Source organism: Culex quinquefasciatus, chromosome 3 (genome assembly GCF_015732765.1).
Source record: "Culex quinquefasciatus strain JHB chromosome 3, VPISU_Cqui_1.0_pri_paternal, whole genome shotgun sequence".
NCBI classification, from domain to species: domain Eukaryota; kingdom Metazoa; phylum Arthropoda; class Insecta; order Diptera; family Culicidae; genus Culex; species Culex quinquefasciatus.
The window spans coordinates 105,956,119-105,980,194 of record NC_051863.1 but is presented as its reverse complement, the minus strand read 5'-3'; the positions used below and the strand labels follow the sequence as shown (position 1 = coordinate 105,980,194).

The 24,076-nt window shown below is 31.7% G+C and overlaps 2 protein-coding genes across 7 annotated transcripts in view; one reads left to right on the top strand and one right to left on the bottom strand.

The window, feature by feature from the left end:
- Positions 1 to 24,076, bottom strand: part of LOC6030844 (tyrosine-protein kinase receptor torso) — a 47,042-nt gene that overhangs the window by 6,368 nt on the left and 16,598 nt on the right. For all 6 annotated transcript variants that reach the window (XM_038259249.1, XM_038259248.1, XM_038259252.1 and 3 more), the window contains 5 exons: positions 13,222 to 13,459; positions 12,711 to 12,790; positions 12,428 to 12,596; positions 11,506 to 11,696; positions 6,539 to 6,677 (listed from right to left, as the gene is read on the bottom strand). In XM_038259249.1, the coding sequence (XP_038115177.1) occupies positions 6,539 to 6,677; positions 11,506 to 11,696; positions 12,428 to 12,596; positions 12,711 to 12,790; positions 13,222 to 13,459 (817 nt within the window). The remainder of the gene's footprint in view (positions 1 to 6,538; positions 6,678 to 11,505; positions 11,697 to 12,427; positions 12,597 to 12,710; positions 12,791 to 13,221; positions 13,460 to 24,076) is intronic.
- LOC6030846 lies at positions 14,569 to 23,270 on the top strand. The gene is made up of 4 exons (XM_038259256.1): positions 14,569 to 14,911; positions 15,059 to 15,253; positions 21,547 to 21,778; positions 22,552 to 23,270. Exons 2-4 carry the CDS (start codon positions 15,060 to 15,062, stop codon positions 23,053 to 23,055), a joined length of 930 nt encoding a protein of 309 aa, XP_038115184.1. The 5' UTR covers positions 14,569 to 14,911; position 15,059; the 3' UTR covers positions 23,056 to 23,270.

Genomic DNA, 24,076 nt, shown 5'->3' with positions numbered 1-24,076 from the left:
TAAGAATTTAAGAATTTAAGAATTTAAGAATTTAAGAATTTAAGAATTTAAGAATTTAAGAATTTAAGAATTTAAGAATTTAAGAATTTAAGAATTTAAGAATTTAAGAATTTAAGAATTTAAATTTAAGAATTTAAGAATTTAAGAATTTAAGAATTTAAGAATTTAAGAATTTAAGAATTTAAGAATTTAAGAATTTAAGAATTTAAAATTTAAGAATTTAAGAATTTAAGAATTTAAGAATTTAAGAATTTAAGAATTTAAGAATTTAAGAATTTAAGAATTTAAGAATTTAAGAATTTAAAATTTAAGAATTTAAGAATTTAAGAATTTAAGAATTTAAGAATTTAAGAATTTAAGAATTTAAGAATTTAAGAATTTAAGAATTTAAGAATTTAAGAATTTAAGAATTTAAGAATTTAAGAATTTAAGAATTTAAGAATTTAAGAATTTAAGAATTTAAGAATTTAAGAATTTAAGAATTTAAGAATTTAAGAATTTAAGAATTTAAGAATTTAAGAATTTAAGAATTTAAGAATTTAAGAATTTAAGAATTTAAGAATTTAAGAATTTAAGAATTTAAGAATTTAAGAATTTAAGAATTTAAGAATTTAAGAATTTAAGAATTTAAGAATTTAAGAATTTAAGAATTTAAGAATTTAAGAATTTAAGAATTTAAGAATTAAGAATTTAAAATTTAAGAATTTAAGAATTTAAGAATTTAAGAATTTAAGAATTTAAATTTAAGAATTTAAGAATTTAAGAATTTAAGAATTTAAGAATTTAAGAATTTAAGAATTTAAGAATTTAAGAATTTAAGAATTTAAGAATTTAAGAATTTAAGAATTTAAGAATTTAAGAATTTAAGAATTTAAGAATTTAAGAATTTAAGAATTTAAGAATTTAAGAATTTAAGAATTTAAAATTTAAAATTTAAGAATTTAAGAATTTAAGAATTTAAGAATTTAAGAATTTAAGAATTTAAGAATTTAAGAATTTAAGAATTTAAGAATTTAAGAATTTAAGAATTTAAGAATTTAAGAATTTAAGAATTTAAGAATTTAAGAATTTAAGAATTTAAGAATTTAAGAATTTAAGAATTTAAGAATTTAAGAATTTAAGAATTTAAGAATTTAAGAATTTAAGAATTTAAGAATTTAAGAATTTAAGAATTTAAGAATTTAAGAATTTAAGAATTTAAGAATTTAAGAATTTAAGAATTTAAGAATTTAAGAATTTAAGAATTTAAGAATTTAAGAATTTAAGAATTTAAGAATTTAAGAATTTAAGAATTTAAGAATTTAAGAATTTAAGAATTTAAGAATTTAAGAATTTAAGAATTTAAGAATTTAAGAATTTAAGAATTTAAGAATTTAAGAATTTAAGAATTTAAGAATTTAAGAATTTAAGAATTTAAGAATTTAAAATTTAAGAATTTAAGAATTTAAGAATTTAAGAATTTAAGAATTTAAGAATTTAAGAATTTAAGAATTTAAGATTTAAGAATTTAAGAATTTAAGAATTTAAGAATTTAAGAATTTAAGAATTTAAGAATTTAAGAATTTAAGAATTTAAGAATTTAAGAATTTAAGAATTTAAGAATTTAAGAATTTAAGAATTTAAGAATTTAAGAATTTAAGAATTTAAGAATTTAAGAATTTAAGAATTTAAGAATTTAAGAATTTAAGAATTTAAGAATTTAAGAATTTAAGAATTTAAGAATTTAAGAATTTAAGAATTTAAGAATTTAAGAATTTAAGAATTTAAGAATTTAAGAATTTAAGAATTTAAGAATTTAAGAATTTAAGAATTTAAGAATTTAAGAATTTAAGAATTTAAGAATTTAAGAATTTAAGAATTTAAGAATTTAAGAATTTAAGAATTTAAGAATTTAAGAATTTAAGAATTAAGAATTTAAGAATTTAAGAATTTAAGAATTTAAGAATTTAAGAATTTAAGAATTTAAGAATTTAAGAATTTAAGAATTTAAGAATTTAAGAATTTAAGAATTTAAGAATTTAAATTTAAGAATTTAAGAATTTAAGAATTTAAGAATTTAAGAATTTAAGAATTTAAGAATTTAAGAATTTAAGAAAATTTAAGAATTTAAGAATTTAAGAATTTAAGAATTTAAGAATTTAAGAATTTAAGAATTTAAGAATTTAAGAATTTAAGAATTTAAGAATTTAAGAATTTAAGAATTTAAAATTTAAGAATTTAAGAATTTAAGAATTTAAGAATTTAAGAATTTAAGAATTTAAGAATTTAAGAATTTAAGAATTTAAGAATTTAAGAATTTAAGAATTTAAGAATTTAAGAATTTAAGAATTTAAGAATTTAAGAATTTAAGAATTTAAGAATTTAAGAATTTAAGAATTTAAGAATTTAAATTTAAGAATTTAAGAATTTAAGAATTTAAGAATTTAAGAATTTAAGAATTTAAGAATTTAAGAATTTAAGAATTTAAATTTAAGAATTAAGAATTTAAGAATTTAAGAATTTAAGAATTTAAGAATTTAAGAATTTAAGAATTTAAGAATTTAAGAATTTAAGAATTTAAGAATTTAAGAATTTAAGAATTTAAGAATTTAAGAATTTAAGAATTTAAGAATTTAAGAATTTAAGAATTTAAGAATTTAAGAATTTAAGAATTTAAGAATTTAAGAATTTAAGAATTTAAGAATTTAAGAATTTAAGAATTTAAGAATTTAAGAATTTAAGAATTTAAGAATTTAAGAATTTAAGAATTTAAGAATTTAAGAATTTAAGAATTTAAGAATTTAAGAATTTAAGAATTTAAGAATTTAAGAATTTAAGAATTTAAGAATTTAAAATTTAAGAATTTAAGAATTTAAGAATTTAAGAATTTAAGAATTTAAGAATTTAAGAATTTAAGAATTTAAGAATTTAAGAATTTAAGAATTTAAGAATTTAAGAATTTAAGAATTTAAGAATTTAAGAATTTAAGAATTTAAGAATTTAAGAATTTAAGAATTTAAGAATTTAAGAATTTAAGAATTTAAGAATTTAAGAATTTAAGAATTTAAGAATTTAAATTTAAGAATTTAAGAATTTAAGAATTTAAGAATTTAAGAATTTAAGAATTTAAGAATTTAAGAATTTAAGAATTTAAGAATTTAAGAATTTAAGAATTTAAGAATTTAAGAATTTAAGAATTTAAGAATTTAAGAATTTAAGAATTTAAGAATTTAAGAATTTAAGAATTTAAGAATTTAAGAATTTAAGAATTTAAGAATTTAAGAATTTAAGAATTTAAGAATTTAAGAATTTAAGAATTTAAGAATTTAAGAATTTAAGAATTTAAGAATTTAAGAATTTAAGAATTTAAGAATTTAAGAATTTAAGAATTTAAGAATTTAAGAATTTAAGAATTTAAGAATTTAAGAATTTAAGAATTTAAGAATTTAAGAATTTAAGAATTTAAGAATTTAAGAATTTAAGAATTTAAGAATTTAAGAATTTAAGAATTTAAGAATTTAAGAATTTAAGAATTTAAGAATTTAAGAATTTAAGAATTTAAGAATTTAAGAATTTAAGAATTTAAGAATTTAAGAATTTAAGAATTTAAGAATTTAAGAATTTAAGAATTTAAGAATTTAAGAATTTAAGAATTTAAGAATTTAAGAATTTAAGAATTTAAGAATTTAAGAATTTAAGAATTTAAGAATTTAAGAATTTAAGAATTTAAGAATTTAAGAATTTAAGAATTTAAGAATTTAAGAATTTAAGAATTTAAGAATTTAAGAATTTAAGAATTTAAGAATTTAAGAATTTAAGAATTTAAGAATTTAAGAATTTAAGAATTTAAGAATTTAAGAATTTAAGAATTTAAGAATTTAAGAATTTAAGAATTTAAGAATTTAAGAATTTAAGAATTTAAGAATTTAAGAATTTAAGAATTTAAGAATTTAAGAATTTAAGAATTTAAATTTAAGAATTTAAGAATTTAAGAATTTAAGAATTTAAGAATTTAAGAATTTAAGAATTTAAGAATTTAAGAATTTAAGAATTTAAGAATTTAAGAATTTAAGAATTTAAGAATTTAAGAATTTAAGAATTTAAGAATTTAAGAATTTAAGAATTTAAGAATTTAAGAATTTAAGAATTTAAGAATTTAAGAATTTAAGAATTTAAGAATTTAAGAATTTAAGAATTTAAGAATTTAAGAATTTAAGAATTTAAGAATTTAAGAATTTAAGAATTTAAATTTAAGAATTTAAGAATTTAAGAATTTAAGAATTTAAGAATTTAAGAATTTAAGAATTTAAGAATTTAAGAATTTAAGAATTTAAGAATTTAAGAATTTAAGAATTTAAGAATTTAAGAATTTAAGAATTTAAGAATTTAAGAATTTAAGAATTTAAGAATTTAAGAATTTAAGAATTTAAGAATTTAAGAATTTAAGAATTTAAGAATTTAAGAATTTAAGAATTTAAGAATTTAAGAATTTAAGAATTTAAGAATTTAAGAATTTAAGAATTTAAGAATTTAAGAATTTAAGAATTTAAGAATTTAAGAATTTAAGAATTTAAGAATTTAAGAATTTAAGAATTTAAGAATTTAAGAATTTAAGAATTTAAGAATTTAAGAATTTAAGAATTTAAGAATTTAAGAATTTAAGAATTTAAGAATTTAAGAATTTAAGAATTTAAGAATTTAAGAATTTAAGAATTTAAGAATTTAAGAATTTAAGAATTTAAGAATTTAAGAATTTAAGAATTTAAGAATTTAAGAATTTAAGAATTTAAGAATTTAAGAATTTAAGAATTTAAGAATTTAAGAATTTAAGAATTTAAGAATTTAAGAATTTAAGAATTTAAGAATTTAAGAATTTAAGAATTTAAGAATTTAAGAATTTAAGAATTTAAGAATTTAAGAATTTAAGAATTTAAGAATTTAAGAATTTAAGAATTTAAGAATTTAAGAATTTAAGAATTTAAGAATTTAAGAATTTAAGAATTTAAGAATTTATGTTTTTTATTTTTAGTATTATTCTCTACTCCTGATTTTTCGGCATTTTTTTGAGGGTGCAGTTAAAATTTCTATAGCCTTTTATTTTTTTAAATCGAACATAAATTGCACTTGTGTTTTTTAAGATTATAATGTGGAATTGTCTCAGATTTGTTCAATTTGTCTGTTTCTCAGTAATGTAAGGTATGCACTTCGGAAGAAACCGGTCAAGAAAAATTTCAAATGGGAAGCAGCGGCAGCGCAAGTAAGTCAGAGAGGGTGAAGAAAAGCCCCAAGAAATCGCTCCCTCTCCTTTGTTCTGCTGTTCGTAAAGCTGTTTCTTGACCCCTTTCCTTCCGATCTGCAGACTAGCCTTAAAGCGGTGCGCTAGTTTTCAAAAATTTACTTTTTTTGAAACAATTGTATTTTTCGGCTAAAACGGTTAGCGGTTAACAAATGTATTTGAAATCTTTTCAATTCGTTTCTAAAATTACCCAAAAAATTATCGAATTTATCAGCATTTTTGTAAATGTTAAGCAGTCAACAAATGACCATTTTGAAAAGTGTTTCAGTTTATATTCGCTAAATCCTGATCTACAATGGCAAATCGCAGAATGTTGCGTTTGAAAACATGATGATTGTTTTCGCAAGAGTTTGCGTAAGTTTGATTGTAGATGAAGTGCTATGGTAAAAGTACATTGGTTTTGTTTTTAAAACAACATGCACAGATAGAAAACTTATGAGCAAATCCGTTAAATCTATGTTGACGACATCTCTCAAATCATTTACCGATGACTCTGTGCTCTTGTACTAAGCTTACTGATTTTCCTAGAGAGCACAGTGGTATAGATAAAATGTTGTCGACTTAGAATAAAAATGCATCTAAATCCAGAAAATTGTAAACGATTTTGTTCAAAAAATTTCAGCGATTTCGAAAACAACACATGTTTTTGAACTATTTTACGGATTCGCTATTACAAGAATTCTATCCGAGTGTACATAAAATGTTCCATTTAAGTTTTAGATATTATTTTCAATTATTTCTGTGGTTTTTTTATATTTGATATAAGAATATTTTTCTTCCAAAATTTCTGGGGGCACAATGTATGGGCTGCCCCCCCAGCCAAATTTTAGGGGGGGCAAAAAGTACCGTGCCCCCCCAGAGTCGGCGCCCCTGGGTAGGGTAAAGTATTTTTTCCCATGACCCGTGAAGAGGATCGGGGCCGCATTTACAAAAACGATTCAGTGCCTATTACTGAATTTAATGTTAACATGTTAAGGTTAATGTTAACATTCCATAGGTCGCCTTCCCTCAGGTGTCGTGATAAGGTACAGCTTGTGATGATACACTACCTTCCCTTTACTAAGCAATCGAATCCAGAAGGGAAAAGAGCACCGGTTGTGTTGGTCCGAGTCGGGATTTGAACCCCAATCTACAGCTCTATCAGGTGGGGTAAAGAATCTCCAACTACAATTTTATTTTCAGTATTTCTTTTAAAACCAACAGACAAATAGGAACCAATTGAGTTCTTCACCCTACATACGCATTTTCGTTTGCAAATCTCACCAGTTGAAACACGCCTCACGAACAGTGGCTTCATTAGAATTGTTGGTTTTGATTCTCGATTGTTGGCATAAGCAATAACGGTCACTTCATACTGCAGTCCCCCCATCGGAAATGTGTCTATCAGAAGGTTGGTTGAATCCTGTAAAAAAAGAAAAACTATAGATTTACTTTAAATATAACGATGGCAACATTGATTGCCAATTAAAAATCGTGGAATAGTAACGGCTGACTTGTACAAAGCTATTTACTCAAATGCTCAAGTTTTACGGGCTGAAATTCCCATTTAACTTCTAGGTAAAATTTTGGCTAGAGGCCCCCTAGTGGATTTTAATTTAACACTTCCACCACCAAGCCTCTAAATGATTTGAAGGTTCCGTTGTTGTTTCTCTACCTTGGTAATAACATTTAGCAACATTATAATCATTGAACAAACTTTTTCGAACAATCCAACTTTTCAGAAAGCTTTTTTTAAATCCTCGAAAGAAACAGCATTTGCGAGGTTTTGTCAATGTCTAAATTCATTCAAAAGCCCAAAACCAAGGGTAGCCCATTCTGCACCCATGGTCCAGTCTGCCCCCTGCCCCTATTAGTTTTGCATAAAATTAAAATTAAGATTTTGTTGTGTAAGCGTTAGAGGAGAGTGGGGAGACTTGATCCCCGGAGACACTTGATCCCAAGCCTGTATCTCGTCAGAATGTGGGTAAAAAAATAGCTTTGTTCTAGAAAGTTGTGCGAAATTGACTAAAACTCATTGCAGAGAACAAAAAAAATGTTTGGATTGAGTCACATATTTTTCTACAAAGCGCTGCAAAACCCTTCAAGAGATCTTTTTTCTTTGTTTTGATATGTATAGAAAACACTCAAAATTCATTCAAAACAATTTGTTTTATACACGAACTGTTTGATAAACTTATCAACTCCTAAACCTTTACGCATTTGACGTAAAATTTATCGTCATACTATTTTTATAATCAATTGTTTAAAAAAGTGCGTTTAGGGAGACTTGATCTCTGCATTTTTACAGTCACTGGAATCAGCCTCAAGATTAATTAATTGGGATGGGTTTCCGTACATAGTTTCCTGTAGTATAGTTGTGCATAACTTATTGCAGTTTGAACTATTTTTCAAATGTTTTGTAAACAATAAATACCAACTTTTGTGAACATGCCAAATTTTGATCTTTAAAAGAATATTTTAAGTTTTTATATATTTTACATACTAAACTTGATATATTTTGAACACAAACGTACAGGTTTCAATAAAATTTCTGTAACTTGTAAAAAAATAAAATGTTGGATGAATAAGAATTAAAGGGGGATCAAGTTTCCCCTAACATTTGGAAATTGCCGGTTTAGAATTTTTTTTAACACTTGGCAAGATTTAAAGAGCTCATCTGATGAAAAACCTCTATCAGTCAAACATAGTTGAATGTTTAAGCTTTCAATTCATGCAAAAAGTTCATTGTTTTGTGAGAAATTGACAGAGTTATGTGCAACACAAAAAAGAGGATCAAGTCTCCCCACTTTCCCCTATGCCTTGGCAATTACGGATCTCATTTTCAATGGTACGAAAACAACAATACAGTCCAAACTCGATTACACGAAGTCTCGGTTTTCCGAAGTTTCGATTATCCGAAGGTTTGTATGGAACTTCGGATAATCGAATCACGTACAAAAAAAAATCCGTATTTTTTATTTTCTTACTTTTAAAATCAAATTCGTGTTTTGCGACCCCATTTAATTCAAATTTCAATGGTTGATTGTCTATGTAATTCAAAAATGCATTTTTCAATATTTCATCACCGCCATTTTGGCCGCCATCTCGGAGTCATACTTAAGCTCAACAATAAAAAATAATACAACAATTTTTTTTCGAGATTCGATTATCAGAAGTTTTTTTGATTATCCGAAGTGAAATTTTGCCGGATAATCGAGTCTGGACTGTACAGTGAATATTCCTCTAAATTTAATTCAATTTTCAATTCAATTGGTGTTTATTAGAATTTAACAGTTCTGCTCCAGGATGTTACATTTGCAATTCAGAGATTTGGAGAACCTTTCAACTGAGATCAATTCATAAGCCTTTACAGGGAGGGTACATGTTTCTATGTTTAGATGTTGCTAGCTGCGTGCTCTTTTAGGGAAAATAAATTTTGAGAAAAAACCCTAGTTCCTCTAAATTTAAAGATCAAGGCTTTTCCTTCAAATTATCACACTAAACACTCTTATAAAATATTTTTTGCAATTCCGTCGTGAAACTACTTACTTTTCCTGTCATTCTTGAACGACGAAATAGCCTACTTTTCTGTACCAAAAATAACAGAATCGAATAGCAACACTTTTCAAAATAAATGCTGAAAAGTTCTACTTTTCAGCACTAAAATGAGTGCTGAAAAGTTGAACTTTTCAGCACTTGTTTCGAAAAGTAACACTTTTCAACATTTTTTTGATTTAAACGATTTATTGACAAAATACATGACAATTCGACTTAAAATTTCACTCAATGGGTGTTTTTCGAAATTGCAAAAAATGTTGTATGGAACTCGTTGCAAAACTTGATTTTTTCAGCACTCGTCGTATTTATCCAACTCGGTGAACCTCGTTGGATAAATGTACGACTCGTGCTGAAAAAATCCTCTTTTTGCAACTTGTTGCATAAACTACTATTTCGTGGCCTGTATCTCAGCAACAAAAGAATGGATCAAAAATGTTCCTAAAAGAAAGCAGTAAAAAAAATTCTCAACCATTCGATTTTTGGGAAATAAAATAGAATTGATTTTTTTTTATTGAAAACAGCTTCAATTTGAATAAAGTACTGTTAAATTACTAGCATTTTTTAATCTGAAATCAAAACAGATTTTGAAAATCTTTTAAATGTATATGTTGGGCAGTTTAAAAAATCTCTGTTTCAAAAACAATTCGTCCGTCATAAGAAATTTACATTTTAATTCCCGAATAAAAATTTAAAAAATATATATGGATGATATGCTACGAAATATGTTTGTAGAAATGAAAATTTAATTTACAAAATTGGAATGTAAAAAAAACTTATGCAAACGAATAATATCATGTATGAACACGAAGGGGTACCAGCAGCTTAAGTAACAGAAAAGGGGTACCGTAATCTGGGGCGAATCGGGAATTCAGTCTGAATAGGGACAGCAGTTTTTAGAGCACTCAAAGCTTTTAAATTTGGAAATGGATGTACACATTTTGTTGGTCTGAGTCTGTTCTAACCGAAACCAACCAGAAAAATCAAAATGTTGTGCTCCAACATGGTTAAAACTGATGTCCCAACTCGCCCCACGTGTCCCATTTGACCCCAGTTTACGGTACCTAGCCTAGAAAAGGTTGAGAACCGCGGGTATAGACTCTATACTCTTCCCAAATCCGTTGTAACCTAGTAACAGTTCAAAAGGACAAATCTGCGATTGTAATAGAGCTGCGACTTCGGATATCCGGATAATTTACATTTTTTTCTATATTAAATCAGATATCATCTTTTTAATCAAACCAAACCAAAAGAGATACACGAAAATCGTATCAGAACTAAAAAATATTTGGATTAAAAGATTTGATGAACCCAAAATAGATTTAAAAATAAAAATGTAACGGATTGGATAGTTTTTCGGGTAATAGTATTCGGCCATAAATCATGTGGTACAAAATAAGAGGTCTTTTGAAAACCTGTAAAATTATTTTGTTTCATCTTTATGTCACCCCACAGTCGTTTGACAAAGCTGGCTTGTATAAGTTAGTTCATTTTCTAATAGAATTATTAATTCTGAAAATTATCCAGATATCCGAAGTCCCAGCTCTAGATTGTAAACAAGCAGTCTATCCCCCTCTTACATGACGTGAAATGTCACTTGAGCAAAAGGGATATGCTGCTTGTTTACAATCGCAGATTCGCCCTATTGAACTTTTACTAGGGAAATAGTACTTTCCTCTCGTTTCTTTTCGAAGGGACTATCCGCTTGATCTTTAACTTCGGGCTAAAATTGTCCATGGCAACTAAAATCGGTTGATATGGCGCTTGAGTGAAAAATGTGGTTTTGCAACAAAAAAATAGTACAAAATTTGGCATTTTTCGGACCACCCTAACACGATGTAGGTCACCCTAATGGCCAATCAAAAAAATACGAGTCTAATTATTTTGGGCAAGGAACCCCCAGAAAAGTTTTGAGCCCGATCGGAGAATTTGTTTTCTGTTTATGCTCTTTTCAAATCGAACTGCTGCGTAGTTATTAGGATGTAACATAAATGACTGTTTGGTGGGCATTCCGGGGTTTGTTCCGGTGGGCATACTGAACGCAAATCCCAAATATGAGCTTGATTGGTCGTAACAGGAGCTGGCGCTCCGCCCTTCAATTTTAAATGGGATTTAACCCGTAAAAAAAGATTTGTTTCAAAAATGTCACTTTTTGAGGCATTTTGGTAACCAAATCTTTTTTGCCGGGGACGATTTTTCGAAAAAATGCCAAACTTTGAAGGTCTGTACCGAGCTCTACATTTAAAAATCACATTTAAAATTGAAGGGCGGAGCGTCAGCTCCTGTTACGTCCAATCAAGCTCATATTTGGGATTTGGGCTCAGTATGCCCACCGGAACAAACCCCTGAATGCCCGCCAAAAGTCATTTTTGTTACACTCTAGTAGTAATAATTATTAAAAATTATTTATTTAGTAGTTATATTTATAAAAAAATTATGAAAGTTTATCCTTTTTTAAAATCTCTAAAATGTAAAATAATGAAAACAAAATGCTGGATGGTACAGAGTATTTCCACAAATGGCCAAGAAACGGCGCCATAACTGGCTTTATTCTAAATATAAGCTCGTTTTGCTCAAAACTATAGTGCAACCGATTTCACCCACATATTTTAAAACTAGATTATCAATTTGAGCCAAAGCAAACGTAACTCAAAAATTATAAAAATAGTTCAATTCTCGTTGGTCGCAGGACCTACCCCACTAACATTCCGCGTGTCCGAGCTAGCTTCCGCTTCCAAGTCGTCCAGGTGGGCCAGGTTCAAATCGTACAGTTTGACGACGTAATAATCCGGCACGAAACGGGGCTTATCCCAGCTGATGTTGAACTGATAATTGTCCCCGGCCAGGTGGACCGCTTCAGCACGCACATTGGCCACGTTTTCCGGCGCTACAGGAGGTGGGGTGAATGTGGGGTAGGGTTGATTCATAAAAGAGAATACAAAACATTAGTTGGACACGTAGGGACGATGATAACACGTGAGACCCGTTCGTTATGAAATGAAACTGATACGAATGTGGGACGATTCATTTTGTGTGTGTGTGTGTGTGTGTGTGCAACCAACCAAACGGGACCACGCGGTCGCTTCTTACAAATTGAGTTGTTTCCATGTATTTTTAGCTCTCATTCTATACATGCAAATAACTCGCATAGGCATTTGAAGGTGTTAGCTCTGCCGAGCTTCGGTGACCCATTTCTACGCTGGCTAGCCGAGCGCGAGGTACTTCAGCTTTGTCGACAAGCCCCGCCCTGAAGAACGTTTGGACCAATCGGATTCAAACGTTATTTAGAACTTCCGAACCCTTGTCAAATGGACAAGGACCCAGCGCGTATATAGTTGATGGTGGTAACAGTATTCCTAATTCCAGTCATAGCTCACCAAGTCGCGATGGCCTAGTGGTTAGCATTTTGCTTACCCATCCAAAGGACGGGGGATCGAACCCCGACTCGAGCGACTTTGATTTTTCGTACATGTTCAGAGTTTCAAGATTTATATTTCCTATACTTTCTCGTTGGGAGCAGATGGGAATCGAACCCAGGACCATTCGCTTACAAAGCGAACACCGTAACCAGTCAGCCACGGCCGCTCCTATACGAATGTGGGACGATTCATTTTTTACCGCAAATTGCGCTGCTGTTGTGCCAGTCGATGCAGCTGGGCGTGTGGAACGTGTGCCACTGCAGTTCACTTTCCCGGACCGGATTCTTGGTATTCTTCGCCCGGACCGCTATCACGTACTCCGAGCTAAGCTTCAACGAGTGGATCGTATACCGATATAGCTCCTGTGGCTGAAAATCACACAAACACGTGACCCTTTGTTGGTTGAGCTAAATAAGTGTACATCATTTGGTGCAAACTAAATCCATACTCTGATGAGGTTGAACTGATCTTCATGTACATACCTGTTGCACGTCTATTGGTTTCAACTGGTAGTCTGGGGCATCGCTGACATAATGTAGAATCTCGTAGTGGCATGTCATATCTGAAATGGTATGTAGTATAATGGAATATGGAATAAGTAAAATAAGTTGCTTCAGGATTAATCCCATGCTGCTTAAAGTATCCATTGATACTTTTTATTGATATTGGCAAAGCTCAAAAAAAAAATAATTTGATGTAGTTTTTCAGTGAAAAATGCAAGTTTAAGTCACTTGAAAGGGGTTGGGTTGTCATTTGCAGGCAGTTTTCAATGTAATAAACTGATTTGTAGTATTTAATTCTATCAATAAATTACTCTTTATCAAATTAATTAGCAATGTCTCTTTCAGTTATGCTGGTCACTTAATACTCTTTGATGACAAAAATTGCCTGATTTTATTCTAATTCAATACACGTGGTACCACAATTCGCCAGCCAGATTTCGTGCCAAAATAAACTATTTGCATAATAATTTAATCAATGAAATTTACTCACCCACGGCGGGCCTCCACGCAATCACGGCGTCCAACAGGGAATCATTTTCGCGGCTTGTTTGATAATTAAGCACGTCAATGTTTGAAATCATACCGGGGGTGTAATCGCGCGGTAAGGTCCGGAATTGCTGCTGCTTTTTTACGTAGATATATTCGCGGTTTGAATTCAGCACTGTGGCCGTAATGTTGTACCGTTTGTTAGGGAATAAATTCTCTATTTTCAGCACCGATGAGTTGCTCTGGAATGGAAATGAAATATGGTTTATTAGACAATGATTTCGTCTACCACGCGGCAAAATTTCAACAATGGATTTGACAAATAACTTGAAACCGCAGGATTCATGTCAGGTGCCGAGTTATGCAGCACAGAGTGGAAATGCTCATGACGATGGTTGAATTGTGATGGACCGCTAATTAACCTGCACGATTCCAAAAATGTGGTTTAGAAATCCCTTGGTTAAAATCCCACCCTCGTAGCTTTCTCAAAAGCATCCGAAAATAGGTCAATTTAGAGTATTATCCCCGTTGGTGTACTGAGTCCGAATCAAAATCTTTTAAGTCTAATTGGGATTAAACCGTTAAAATCCTTGCGTTTTGGCTCTTGGCTAATCAAACTTGTTGAGGTTGTTTAGGAGCATGATGTAGAACGTCGAATTTTGACTTAAAAAATCCATTTTGATTTGAAAAAAAAAACTAAAAATGCGAATCTTACAATTGAATTTTTTTTGGCGAAACAACGCCACTGCGAACGATACTCAGTCCCATTCATTTTTTATCAATTTCCCATACCTACACTCAACAACCTCATTCGATATGATTCAAAATTGGTACATATAGGGAATCATCTCATATTCATATATCTGGCAGGTTATGGATTCTGTCCTGTTTCTATCTATTTCTATCCAATTTGCTGTTTCTAACTATATATTTTAACAAATTATTTTGCAAAGCTATTGACAGAAACTTTCCTACTCACTTTACACTGGGCTATTGCTTACTCGATTCCAGTTTAAAACACCTTTTGCTGTTCCCTTGCTTATTTTTCCCGATTAATAAAAATGAATTGGACAAAGAGTTAATTTTGCTATTGTCATGAATAATCAAATAAAGATTATACAAAAATATATATGCTTTTCATCCCCAAGCGTAATGCAACCCTGCTGTACGGTAGTTAAAACATATATGTATCAGTGACCACGTGGAAGCATGCACGTGTGTGAGCAACACACAAACGTCTGCTTTGTATATTTACCGAGTGCAACACCTCCTTTGCCGTGGTTGTAGTGAGACAATTCATTCAGATGAGTCGCTGTGTTTGTGAATGAATTCATACTACCCTCGGATGAATGATTGCCTGGCGATCTTACCTTTTGACGTCTACAACAGCCAGCATAAAATGGAAGATGTAGACATGTACGGCAGAGCGTTTCGTTTGTGATTAATCTTTCAATTTTTAGTTAAATTTCTGGACAATGCTTGATATTTGTCGAGTTTGCAATATTTCTGAGATGTGATGTTATGAATAATTTCCACTTGCTTAGTGAATTCATTTGGTGAAGTGCAATCGTAGCTCAAACAGTGAACTGATCTTTCTTCATTCCAATCCGTCCAGTTGTTTCTTTTGTGAAGTGCAAAATTATGTCTTGATCGGAAAAAACCAGTTGTGTCGCGTCGCAAAACTTCAAGATCAGGTATCTGAACAACGCACTCTCGACCACGATCACCGAATCATCAACACTTTCGCCCAGTCATCCTCCATTCATCCTCATTTATGATCACATCTCGGAAGAATCTCTAACTATCTGCATCTGAACTTCGCAACCTGACGCAATGGCCAGAATGTCTTCTTCGTCCAAGGGTAAATCTTCGGGCGGTCTGCGGATTCTGTGGATTCCGGGCAGAAAGAAGCACAATCGCAAGGGCGTTTACAACCCGACCAAGAGTGGCATCCCGCAGTACCAGGCCAATCAGCAACGTAAAACGGAACCCTGGTCGCTGGGAGGAACCATGAACCACACCAAGATTATCAACGCGTAAGTAAGCAGCGCTGGTTGGGGCAGGATAAATCAGGTCCAATTACTACCGAGTCACTTGTTTTCAAAAGGGGGCTAATTGGGGTTTTGGGACGTTTGGCTAACAAAAATATAGAAAAGATAAAAATTGAGTGCAATTCTTTGCATATTAATAAAATTAATCATCCTCAAACTTCAAATTTGAGTTACCTTAGTTAACCCCTTCTCCGTTGAACCCCTGGTGACTAGTCTGTGGCACGTTTTTGGTTGTGAGGCCATGTGGCGGTTGATGAAAAGCAGTGTCCAAAATTGCCAGGGCCACCCAATGCCAAAACTGCTTTGTGGTTTGTTTTTGGTAGGGGGACTTTGGTCTACCGCGCGCTGTTGGCTATCAAATCAAACAGTTGGTACAATTTTTGAAATAAATGTAATTACCGATATCATTCAAAAAAAAATATATTCAAAAAAAACATTGTGAGTCAATGTAATTTTCAAGCAAAAACTTGTTTAATTTGCTAGAAAGTGATTTCAATCACTAAAATTTACTTTTGTGGGTGCAAAATTTTTCAATGGCATTGATTAACATAACGATCTACTCTACACAACATACACACAAAGAGATTTTTATTTTTGAAATTTATTTTCCCCTGTAAAATATGGTAAATGCATCAACTACGGATAAACCTTGTTGGAGATATTATCCAGGACAAATGCAACAAGATTCATCGACATCGGTTAGAAATAGGCCGGTTTACACAAAAGGATGTAGGAAAAACAACTTTGTGGCGGTCATTCAGAAGCTTGTTCCGGTGGGCGATTTTTTAGGCACTTTGGGCGCTAATGCGTTTGTTTTCAACATCACTGGTGTATAGGCCAGATCGTTGCGCAAGTTTTGGTATAAATTACATTGATGTTTTGGACACTCTGGAGCTCTTTACAGACCTTCAAAGTCTGAACATTTTCGAAACATTGGCCCCAGCATAGTTATTAGGGTGGTCCAAATCCGGGTTTATTTGGGGCTACCCCCTGAAATCAAAGATTGACCTATCACTAGGCTAAATTCCAAATTTGAGCTCATTCTGACCACGGGAACCCCTCCCTCCATTCGCTTGAAGTTTGTATGGGAAAAATCGTCAAAATGTGTGGAGAAAAGCAACTGTTTTACTTTTTTACCTGTGGACTATCCGATTCTTATAACATATACCTAAGGTATACCAAATGTAGAACCATCATTAAATTTTGAACAACTTTCCCGAAGACACCATATTTTTGTTTTTCCAAGATTGACCTATCACTAGGCTAAATTCCAAATTTGAGCTCATTCTGACCACGGGAACCCCTCCCTCCAATCGCTTAAAGTTCATTAAATTTTGAACAACTTTCCCGAATACACCATATTTTTAGGATTTTTTCCCGCTCAGTTATTAACGCCCAAAACTGACCATTTTTGCGCGGCCAGCTGTAAGCTATAAGCTGTGCCCCGACCCCTCTTCGATTTGCGTGAAACTTTGTCCTAAGGGGTAACTTTTGTACCTGATCACGAATCCGAGGTCCGTTTTTTGATATCTCGTGACGGAGGGGCGGTACGAACTTTTTTTCGTTAAATCGCGATAACTCGTCATGTTTATAAGCAAACCCCTTATGTCTATATATCAAAATTTTTGAAATTGTCTGCTCTACAACTTTGTAGAACATTGTTACACTCTAAAAAATAACCCTGCAAAGTTAGAAAAAACACGAAATTTTAAAATGAAAAATTTTGTTCTAAATGAAAAAATGACCCTTCTGGGTCAATGTAGATTCGAAAAGTTCAATAAATTTCCCATAAAATGACATGTTCCAAAAAATTTTACAGTCTAGTAACGGAAAATGGGAGAATTTTTAAAACTTTTTTAGTGTTTTTTGCGATGAAAAATACGTTTTTTCGGAATTCTGAGTACGCCATCAAATCGGGCGTCTAATTTTACATAAAAGTTCCTGTGACACCAAATTTCTATCTCATCACCGTTTCAGGCTGCAAATTATTGAAAAACACCTCTTTTTTCGCATGTTCAAAAATGGAAGGGGTCGTACCGCCCCTCCGTCACGAGATATCAAAAAACGGACCTTGGATTCGTGATCAGGGACAAAAGTTACCCCTTAGGACAAAGTTTCACGCAAATCGAAGAGGGGTCGGGGCAACTTTTCCCGATTTCGTGTGAGTTGGTAGAGAATTACCCTTTTATAATTATTTCTCAACTTTTGTGTCTTTGTTTGTTTTAGGAAATTGCTGTCTAAAAAATAATATTAAAGTTGCATAAGAGTTGGTTTATAATAACAATTGCGGTTTTGAGTTGAAATATGTTTTATTTTCATTTATTTTTTTTGTGTTGTGAAAAATAGAAGATAGCTTTAAAAGCATACCTTTGTAACGTAACATTTGAACAAACCCTTATGATTAGCATCCCAAATTTTTACATGGACAAACAAACTGAAACCAATGATAAAACAGTGATATTTCGTAGGCAGATAAGATTTAATTATCGCTGCCCCAGAGCTAAACAGTTCAGATACCGAAACAGTTCCCAGTCAGTGGTCAGTTCGGCATAACAGTTCACTAAAGAAAACGAAATGTGAATTTCTTTGTAAAAGCAAGCGAATATTTTCCGACGTAGTCATGCATCGAAAGAACACAGGAAAAATTTAGCAAAGTTTTGTTATAAAATTTAAACCAAAGCTTATTTATTGAATCAAAATCATTTCGATGCGTTCCTGTTGTAAAGGTAACTTAAATCAAAGTTATCACAAATTTATAAATTCAATAAATTTGTATAAATGTGCTTTTTAAAGACAACCTATCATTATTTTGAAATGGAAAACAACGGAAGCAGTACAAAATAACAATAAAAGCTAAGTTTTGGTTCTCATTTGCGTGCCGCGAGACACAGTGGAATTTTAACCTTGAACCGCGCGGTCACACAGCTAGTCCAGCGATCGCAATTAATTCACTTTGTCGAATGATTCAAACGCATTGTCGACGACTAATTCCAAGCTCAAAGCTGGGTTGATTGACAGTGTGTGTGTGTGTGTGTGTGTGTGTGTGTGTGTGTGTGTGTGTGTGTGTGTGTGTGTGTGTGTGTGTGTGTGAGGTTGGCCGGTGGGAGAACTTGATTATGTTTTCGCACTTATTAGAGTGATCCAAAATTATTGTCAATCATGCATGCTTAAATTTCGATTATAAAATTAACTGAATAAGGGAGGATCTGGAATCACAATGAAAATTTGTTTTTAACCTCTCATTTTTGAATGTCGAGCAAAAGAGGTCACTCTAACGAACATATAAACTCACACCTAATGCTTCCCTCCCACTAAGCATTGACCACTGCACTATGGGGTTTCAGGCGGCCATAAATCGAAAAACCGACATACTCTAATTATTTTTTTGGTATTTTTTTCGAAAATAAACATTCTAACTAAGAAAAATCCGGAGTTTGAAAGTTGTAGGTTCAATATTCACTGAATTGCAGACCTTCAAAGGCGAAAATGGTAAGAAAAACATGTTTTTTGACAAAAATGATTATTTTTCATAGTTATACTGTGTAGCTGTTTATGTATTTTTCCTGCATCATTATATATATTCAGAAAGGTAATTGATTCAACTTTTCAATAACATTTTACAAAACACACTTTTATAGGCTAAAAAAATAATAAAAATCAAAAAGATGGATTTTTATTCAAAATTTAGTTTTTTCGACTTTGTTAATGGAGTACTTTTTTGTGTGCATTTGTGCGATCTGAAAATTTTGCAGCTTAAAATTTGAACCATGTCCTAACTTGTCTCCAATTTCAAAGTGCACTTATGTGCACTTTTGAGTTATGCCATTTTGAACATTTTGATTCATGCAAGAAAATTAATGATTTCGCGTATACGCTTGGTTAAAATCACATTATTTACCTGCGGAGGCAGAAATGACGTACCTGCTATGTATGTTTTGAAATTGATTTGATATTCATGACTTTGTTGGTACCGTAAACTGGGGTGACTTTGATAGCCCGGGGTGACTTTGATAGGTTTTCAAATGCCCGTCAAATTAATATTTAAACATTTTTGAGAATTTTGAGTATGTAAGCATTAAGGGAAAGCTTATTATCGAACATATATGCAAAATGTGACTGTTACATTGGATGTATCAAAAATAGTGGCCAAATCAAATTTCTATCAATGTCACCCCGGGCTATCAAAGTCACCCCAGTTTACGGTACTTAGGTACGTTTAATAAAATTAGAAATTCCTATTCTAAGTATTTTACAGAAACGATTCGTCGAATATTCATATCAGTTCGTTGTTGTGTTCTTTTGAAAGTATGGATAATAATACCGTAGTGTCCCTGTACGATATAACGAAGCACTATTCTGAAAACGTGAGAACTGCTTTCGAGTATATTCACGCAAAAAAATCAGGCCTATTTGAATCGACAAAATATTTTGTTGTTTTCACTTGACGATTTTTTGTTGAAACAGATCTCAAAACCAACTGAAACAACTCAACATTTTGAGTTGAATCTACTCTGTGTGTTTTGCCAAATCTTTTTGGAAATATCAACAAAAATATTGCGTTGATTCTACAATAATCGGCGTTGAATCAACTTAACTATGTTTTTTGATTTTAATTAAATTTAATGCTGTTTACACGTGCCCGCTATATGTCAAAATGTTAAGTTTTTCTTGAATTTGATTTGAGTGGACAAGTTTTGTTCCGTGCGAGAATTTCGTTCGTGTGTTTGATCCCGATCCCGTCGTTTTATACAATGCGAGAAGTCAGTGCGCTATTCGTGCCGATTTCACCTCCACCAGCTAGGCCACCTCATCATCAACAATTGATATGCGCAAGCTGCCATCTCTTGAAGTTAAAGATGTTTTGCAGATTCACGAAACTCCCCAACCACTCGACAGAACATGCTTGGTAAGCCGCTCTAGCATTTTACTTCAAATGACCCTTTTGATCCTCTACCATCCTTGCAGACTTCTGCGGAAAACAACGTAACCACGGTTTACCGGAACGCCAATGACAACATGGCTCATTCAACGCGGGAGGCAACTTTACAAACTCGTCGGTTCATCAGGAGGCGGCGGTGCCACCAGGTGCGGTTCAAAAGCAGCGAAACGGCACATGGGCCGAACAAGGTGCAACACATGGAGGACCACATCGAATTGTTTTCTATACGATAAAAAAAATGCAAATATTAATAAATAATGACTATTTTTATTCCTATTCAACATTTGTTAATTCAATTGAAAGACTAACCTTATTTTGAAAAAATAATCAGGGTTGTTTCAACAAAAAATCGACGTTGCTTCAACAAAAATCTGATTTGAACGAGCTTCTGTCAAATTTTGATCAACAAAAAAACCCGATTTGAAACAACAAAACATGAGAGTTGATTTAATGCAACAATTTTGTTGATTATATTCAACAAAATATTTTGTTGAATCAAACCTCGTACAGGCTGAATCTACAAAACATTTTTCTGCGTGTTTGTAAGAATTACAACATTGCAGAACCATCACATGATCAACTCAGGAAAAACCCACAGAGGAAAAACTACGCATGCTGTTCTGTAGCTTCAAAACGAGGTATACAAAAGCCCATAGAAGAAGTTCATATTTTAAGTAATCTAAAGACAATCGGTTACATAGTGATTTTGATTTAGAAGTATTTATCGTGGAAAACGTGAATTTTGCAAGTGGATCAACCAAAAACGTGGACGAGAATCCATACAATGTTCCATAAAATAAACCGTCTAAAATTCTAAAACACCGCAAAAATCAAATTTTAATTGGAGGGGATGGGGGTCTTCAAAGAGAGGTGGATTTAAACTCAAGAAAAGAGGAGGGAGATTGAACGTAAATCAGAAACTTTAACATAGCATAAACCGCCATTCCGTGCATCAAATAGACAGAGCAAGAATATTAAAATTCACCACTTTAATGCATGTGGCCTCAAATATATGAAAAAATCGAAAATTAAACTTTTTTTTGGAAAAATATCAAAATTCATTTGTTTTCATTATACACAAACACAAAAAAGTCACAAAAAAGCAAAAAAATATTTTTGGCCGCTCGCTTATATGGAAATACCCCATAGTGCACTGTGGAGCTCGGTGGCACAAACCAGAGGGGTATGGGGCACGGTTGGTGTTGGAATGTCACCCGAAGGTTCCCTCCCATCACTAATCAGTCGGCGTGATTTAGCTAATTGACTCACAACCTGCACCAATTTGACCGCGATTTTTGCACTGCTGTGGAATATTTGCATCTAGGAGATTCTTTTTCAGGGATCTGCACGACAACTTGGACGTGGGCATGGCTACAGCTTCCGGAGCGATGAGCCTTGCCGCGATGGCCTCCAACAGTAAAACGATAGTGGCGACCATGCCGGAGGGGGAATGCAGTGGTGCCAGCAGCTCGACCGTCGATCCAGCTACGGCAACGGCAGAAACGGCTTCCTGTAGTGGCGAGAGAATCGAGCTCGTCGTACTCAACGATCTGAACGGTGATATAAATAAGGTGAGTTTTGTCTACTGATTTTATAAATCAGCTGTTTGGTAACATAAAGAATAATGAACTAATTCGAATATTTTTGCTTTCCTGCTCCTGCTTTTCGGATTATAAAGTTTTATAAAATCAGTTGCACAAGAGTTCGTTTGCTCTTAAAAATTAATATTTAAAAATTTTATTTTTTGGTCATAAACTGCAATTTTGAACGCAAATAGCATTATATAAAACACTTATTTTACTTTTTAAAATATTTTTGACGTTTGTTAAATATACTGAAAATACATTGAAAATTTTTGGATTTATAATTAAACAAAAGAAATGTTTTTAAATAACTATGGTATCAAACTATTTTACCCAGAATCATGGAAAGAACGTCTCATGTATTGGGAAAGCTCTAAATGTCACTCGATGATTCAGTGGTCCTCAGCCAGTTTAATCAGTTTATAACTGTTGGAAGTCATTCACAAATACCGTAACAAAGATTATAATACAAAACAACAATAAAACATATGTGAAATTATATCATTAAATAGAAAGTTTTATTTATTTTTCAATGCGATGTTAAAATTAAACTGTAAAAATTTTATGCCTAACGCTGAGCTCCTTTGTTCAGTGGTTTAATTCTTTCGACAACTCCCTTTCTTCCTGCAATATTTAGAAGTAGTCCAAAACTTTTTTTAATTGTATAATTTCAAAATCCGAATTCTGTTGCAATATGTTTTATCAGCATTTTAATCTTCAGTTTTAAATAATTTATTTATTTATTTTTTCACATTTCAAAGCGAGACATTCCAACGGGCAACCAGTTCGACCAGCTGGAGCTGATAGACGAGTGCGACGAAAAGGATCGAAACTATTCAAACGCGGAATCGTCCTCTTCGCTGCTGTCCTCCAAGGACAACGATAGCCACAGACAAATGGACGACTACATGCACAACTCGGCCACACTGGCAATCGGAGAGGCTCGTCGGCGGCGGCGTCGCAACAGTTACAACAATTCCAAGAAAAACAGCTGTGAAAACCTCGATTCGATAGACCATTTGAACGATCAAAACGAGAGCGACGTGGACGATGCCGGAGATTCGGTTGACGCGGTCAAAATCAACGGTGCACGATCGGCTAACGAGCCCCGACTGGACACGTTCCGGGCCCAGCAAAAGAAGGGGAAGAACAAAAAGAAGGACAAGAAGAAAACCGTGCCCGATGAGGAGCTACGAAATAAGGACGACAAACTGGTCACGTGTTTGTACTATTCGCTCGTTTGCTGGGATTGCTCTATCTCATAAGAAGTTAAATACGAATTTAGCGTAAGATGCGCACAAGCAGCTATTTCTAAAAGACTACTACTTAACTGTTACACATTTGTTTTTTTTTACATAACCCGAATATATTTAAAACATACGGTACAGTATTAAACCAGCATATACTGATACTGAACTTTTACTTTGGGAAACAATAAAATAGCATTTTAAAAATTATTTAAAAAAAACACGCAATGAAATATTGTGATATTTTTGAAACATTTTTTTGTTACTAAGTTATATCACAGAGCTCCATTATTCTGAAACCTTTCTCAACCGATATCGCTTCGTACTGGGTATAGAAATTTTGCCCACTGAATGAAAGTATGCAATCATTCATACTGCAGACCATTCATTCATTCATTAACATACGCATACTCTCTCACACGTACAACGGCACTACACTCTGTTTGCTTATACCTCAGGCACTTTTTTTTCATGCTCAAAGCGTTCATTGAGTGAACAAAAGTACTGCACAAATACATGGGCACATTTTATCAGCCAGTGTATTGTACACAGTGTGCCTAAAAAATGTCTTGTGCATGATACTTCATAAATCATGATAAATAATAAAGAGCAATTCCAGCTCAAATCTTTCTGGTACTTTTGTACCGGAAAGCTCGTCCAATTTCCCATAAGTTTGCCTTTGACAACATTTCAATTGGATGTAAGGGCTTACAGATATAAGCTTAATTGCATTGCTAATAACTGAAAAAAGAATATTTTTTTCAGTGTGGTAGAAACCAGGACAGTAAATTTGCTTACGTAGATATAAAAACGATATAAATCAAAAAGCTATCAAAGGCAAACTTATGGGAAATTGGACGAGCTTTCCGGTGAAAATATTTACTAGACTGAAAAACCAAGTCTGTCATATAGAAATTGCCAAAAACCACCAAATAAAACGTTTTTTCAACATTTTTATTTTTTAACCGCTGTATCTTCCCAAGGCTTAGACATAGGATTATGGTCAATATGGAGACTTTTATGTAAAATTGTCTGGAAA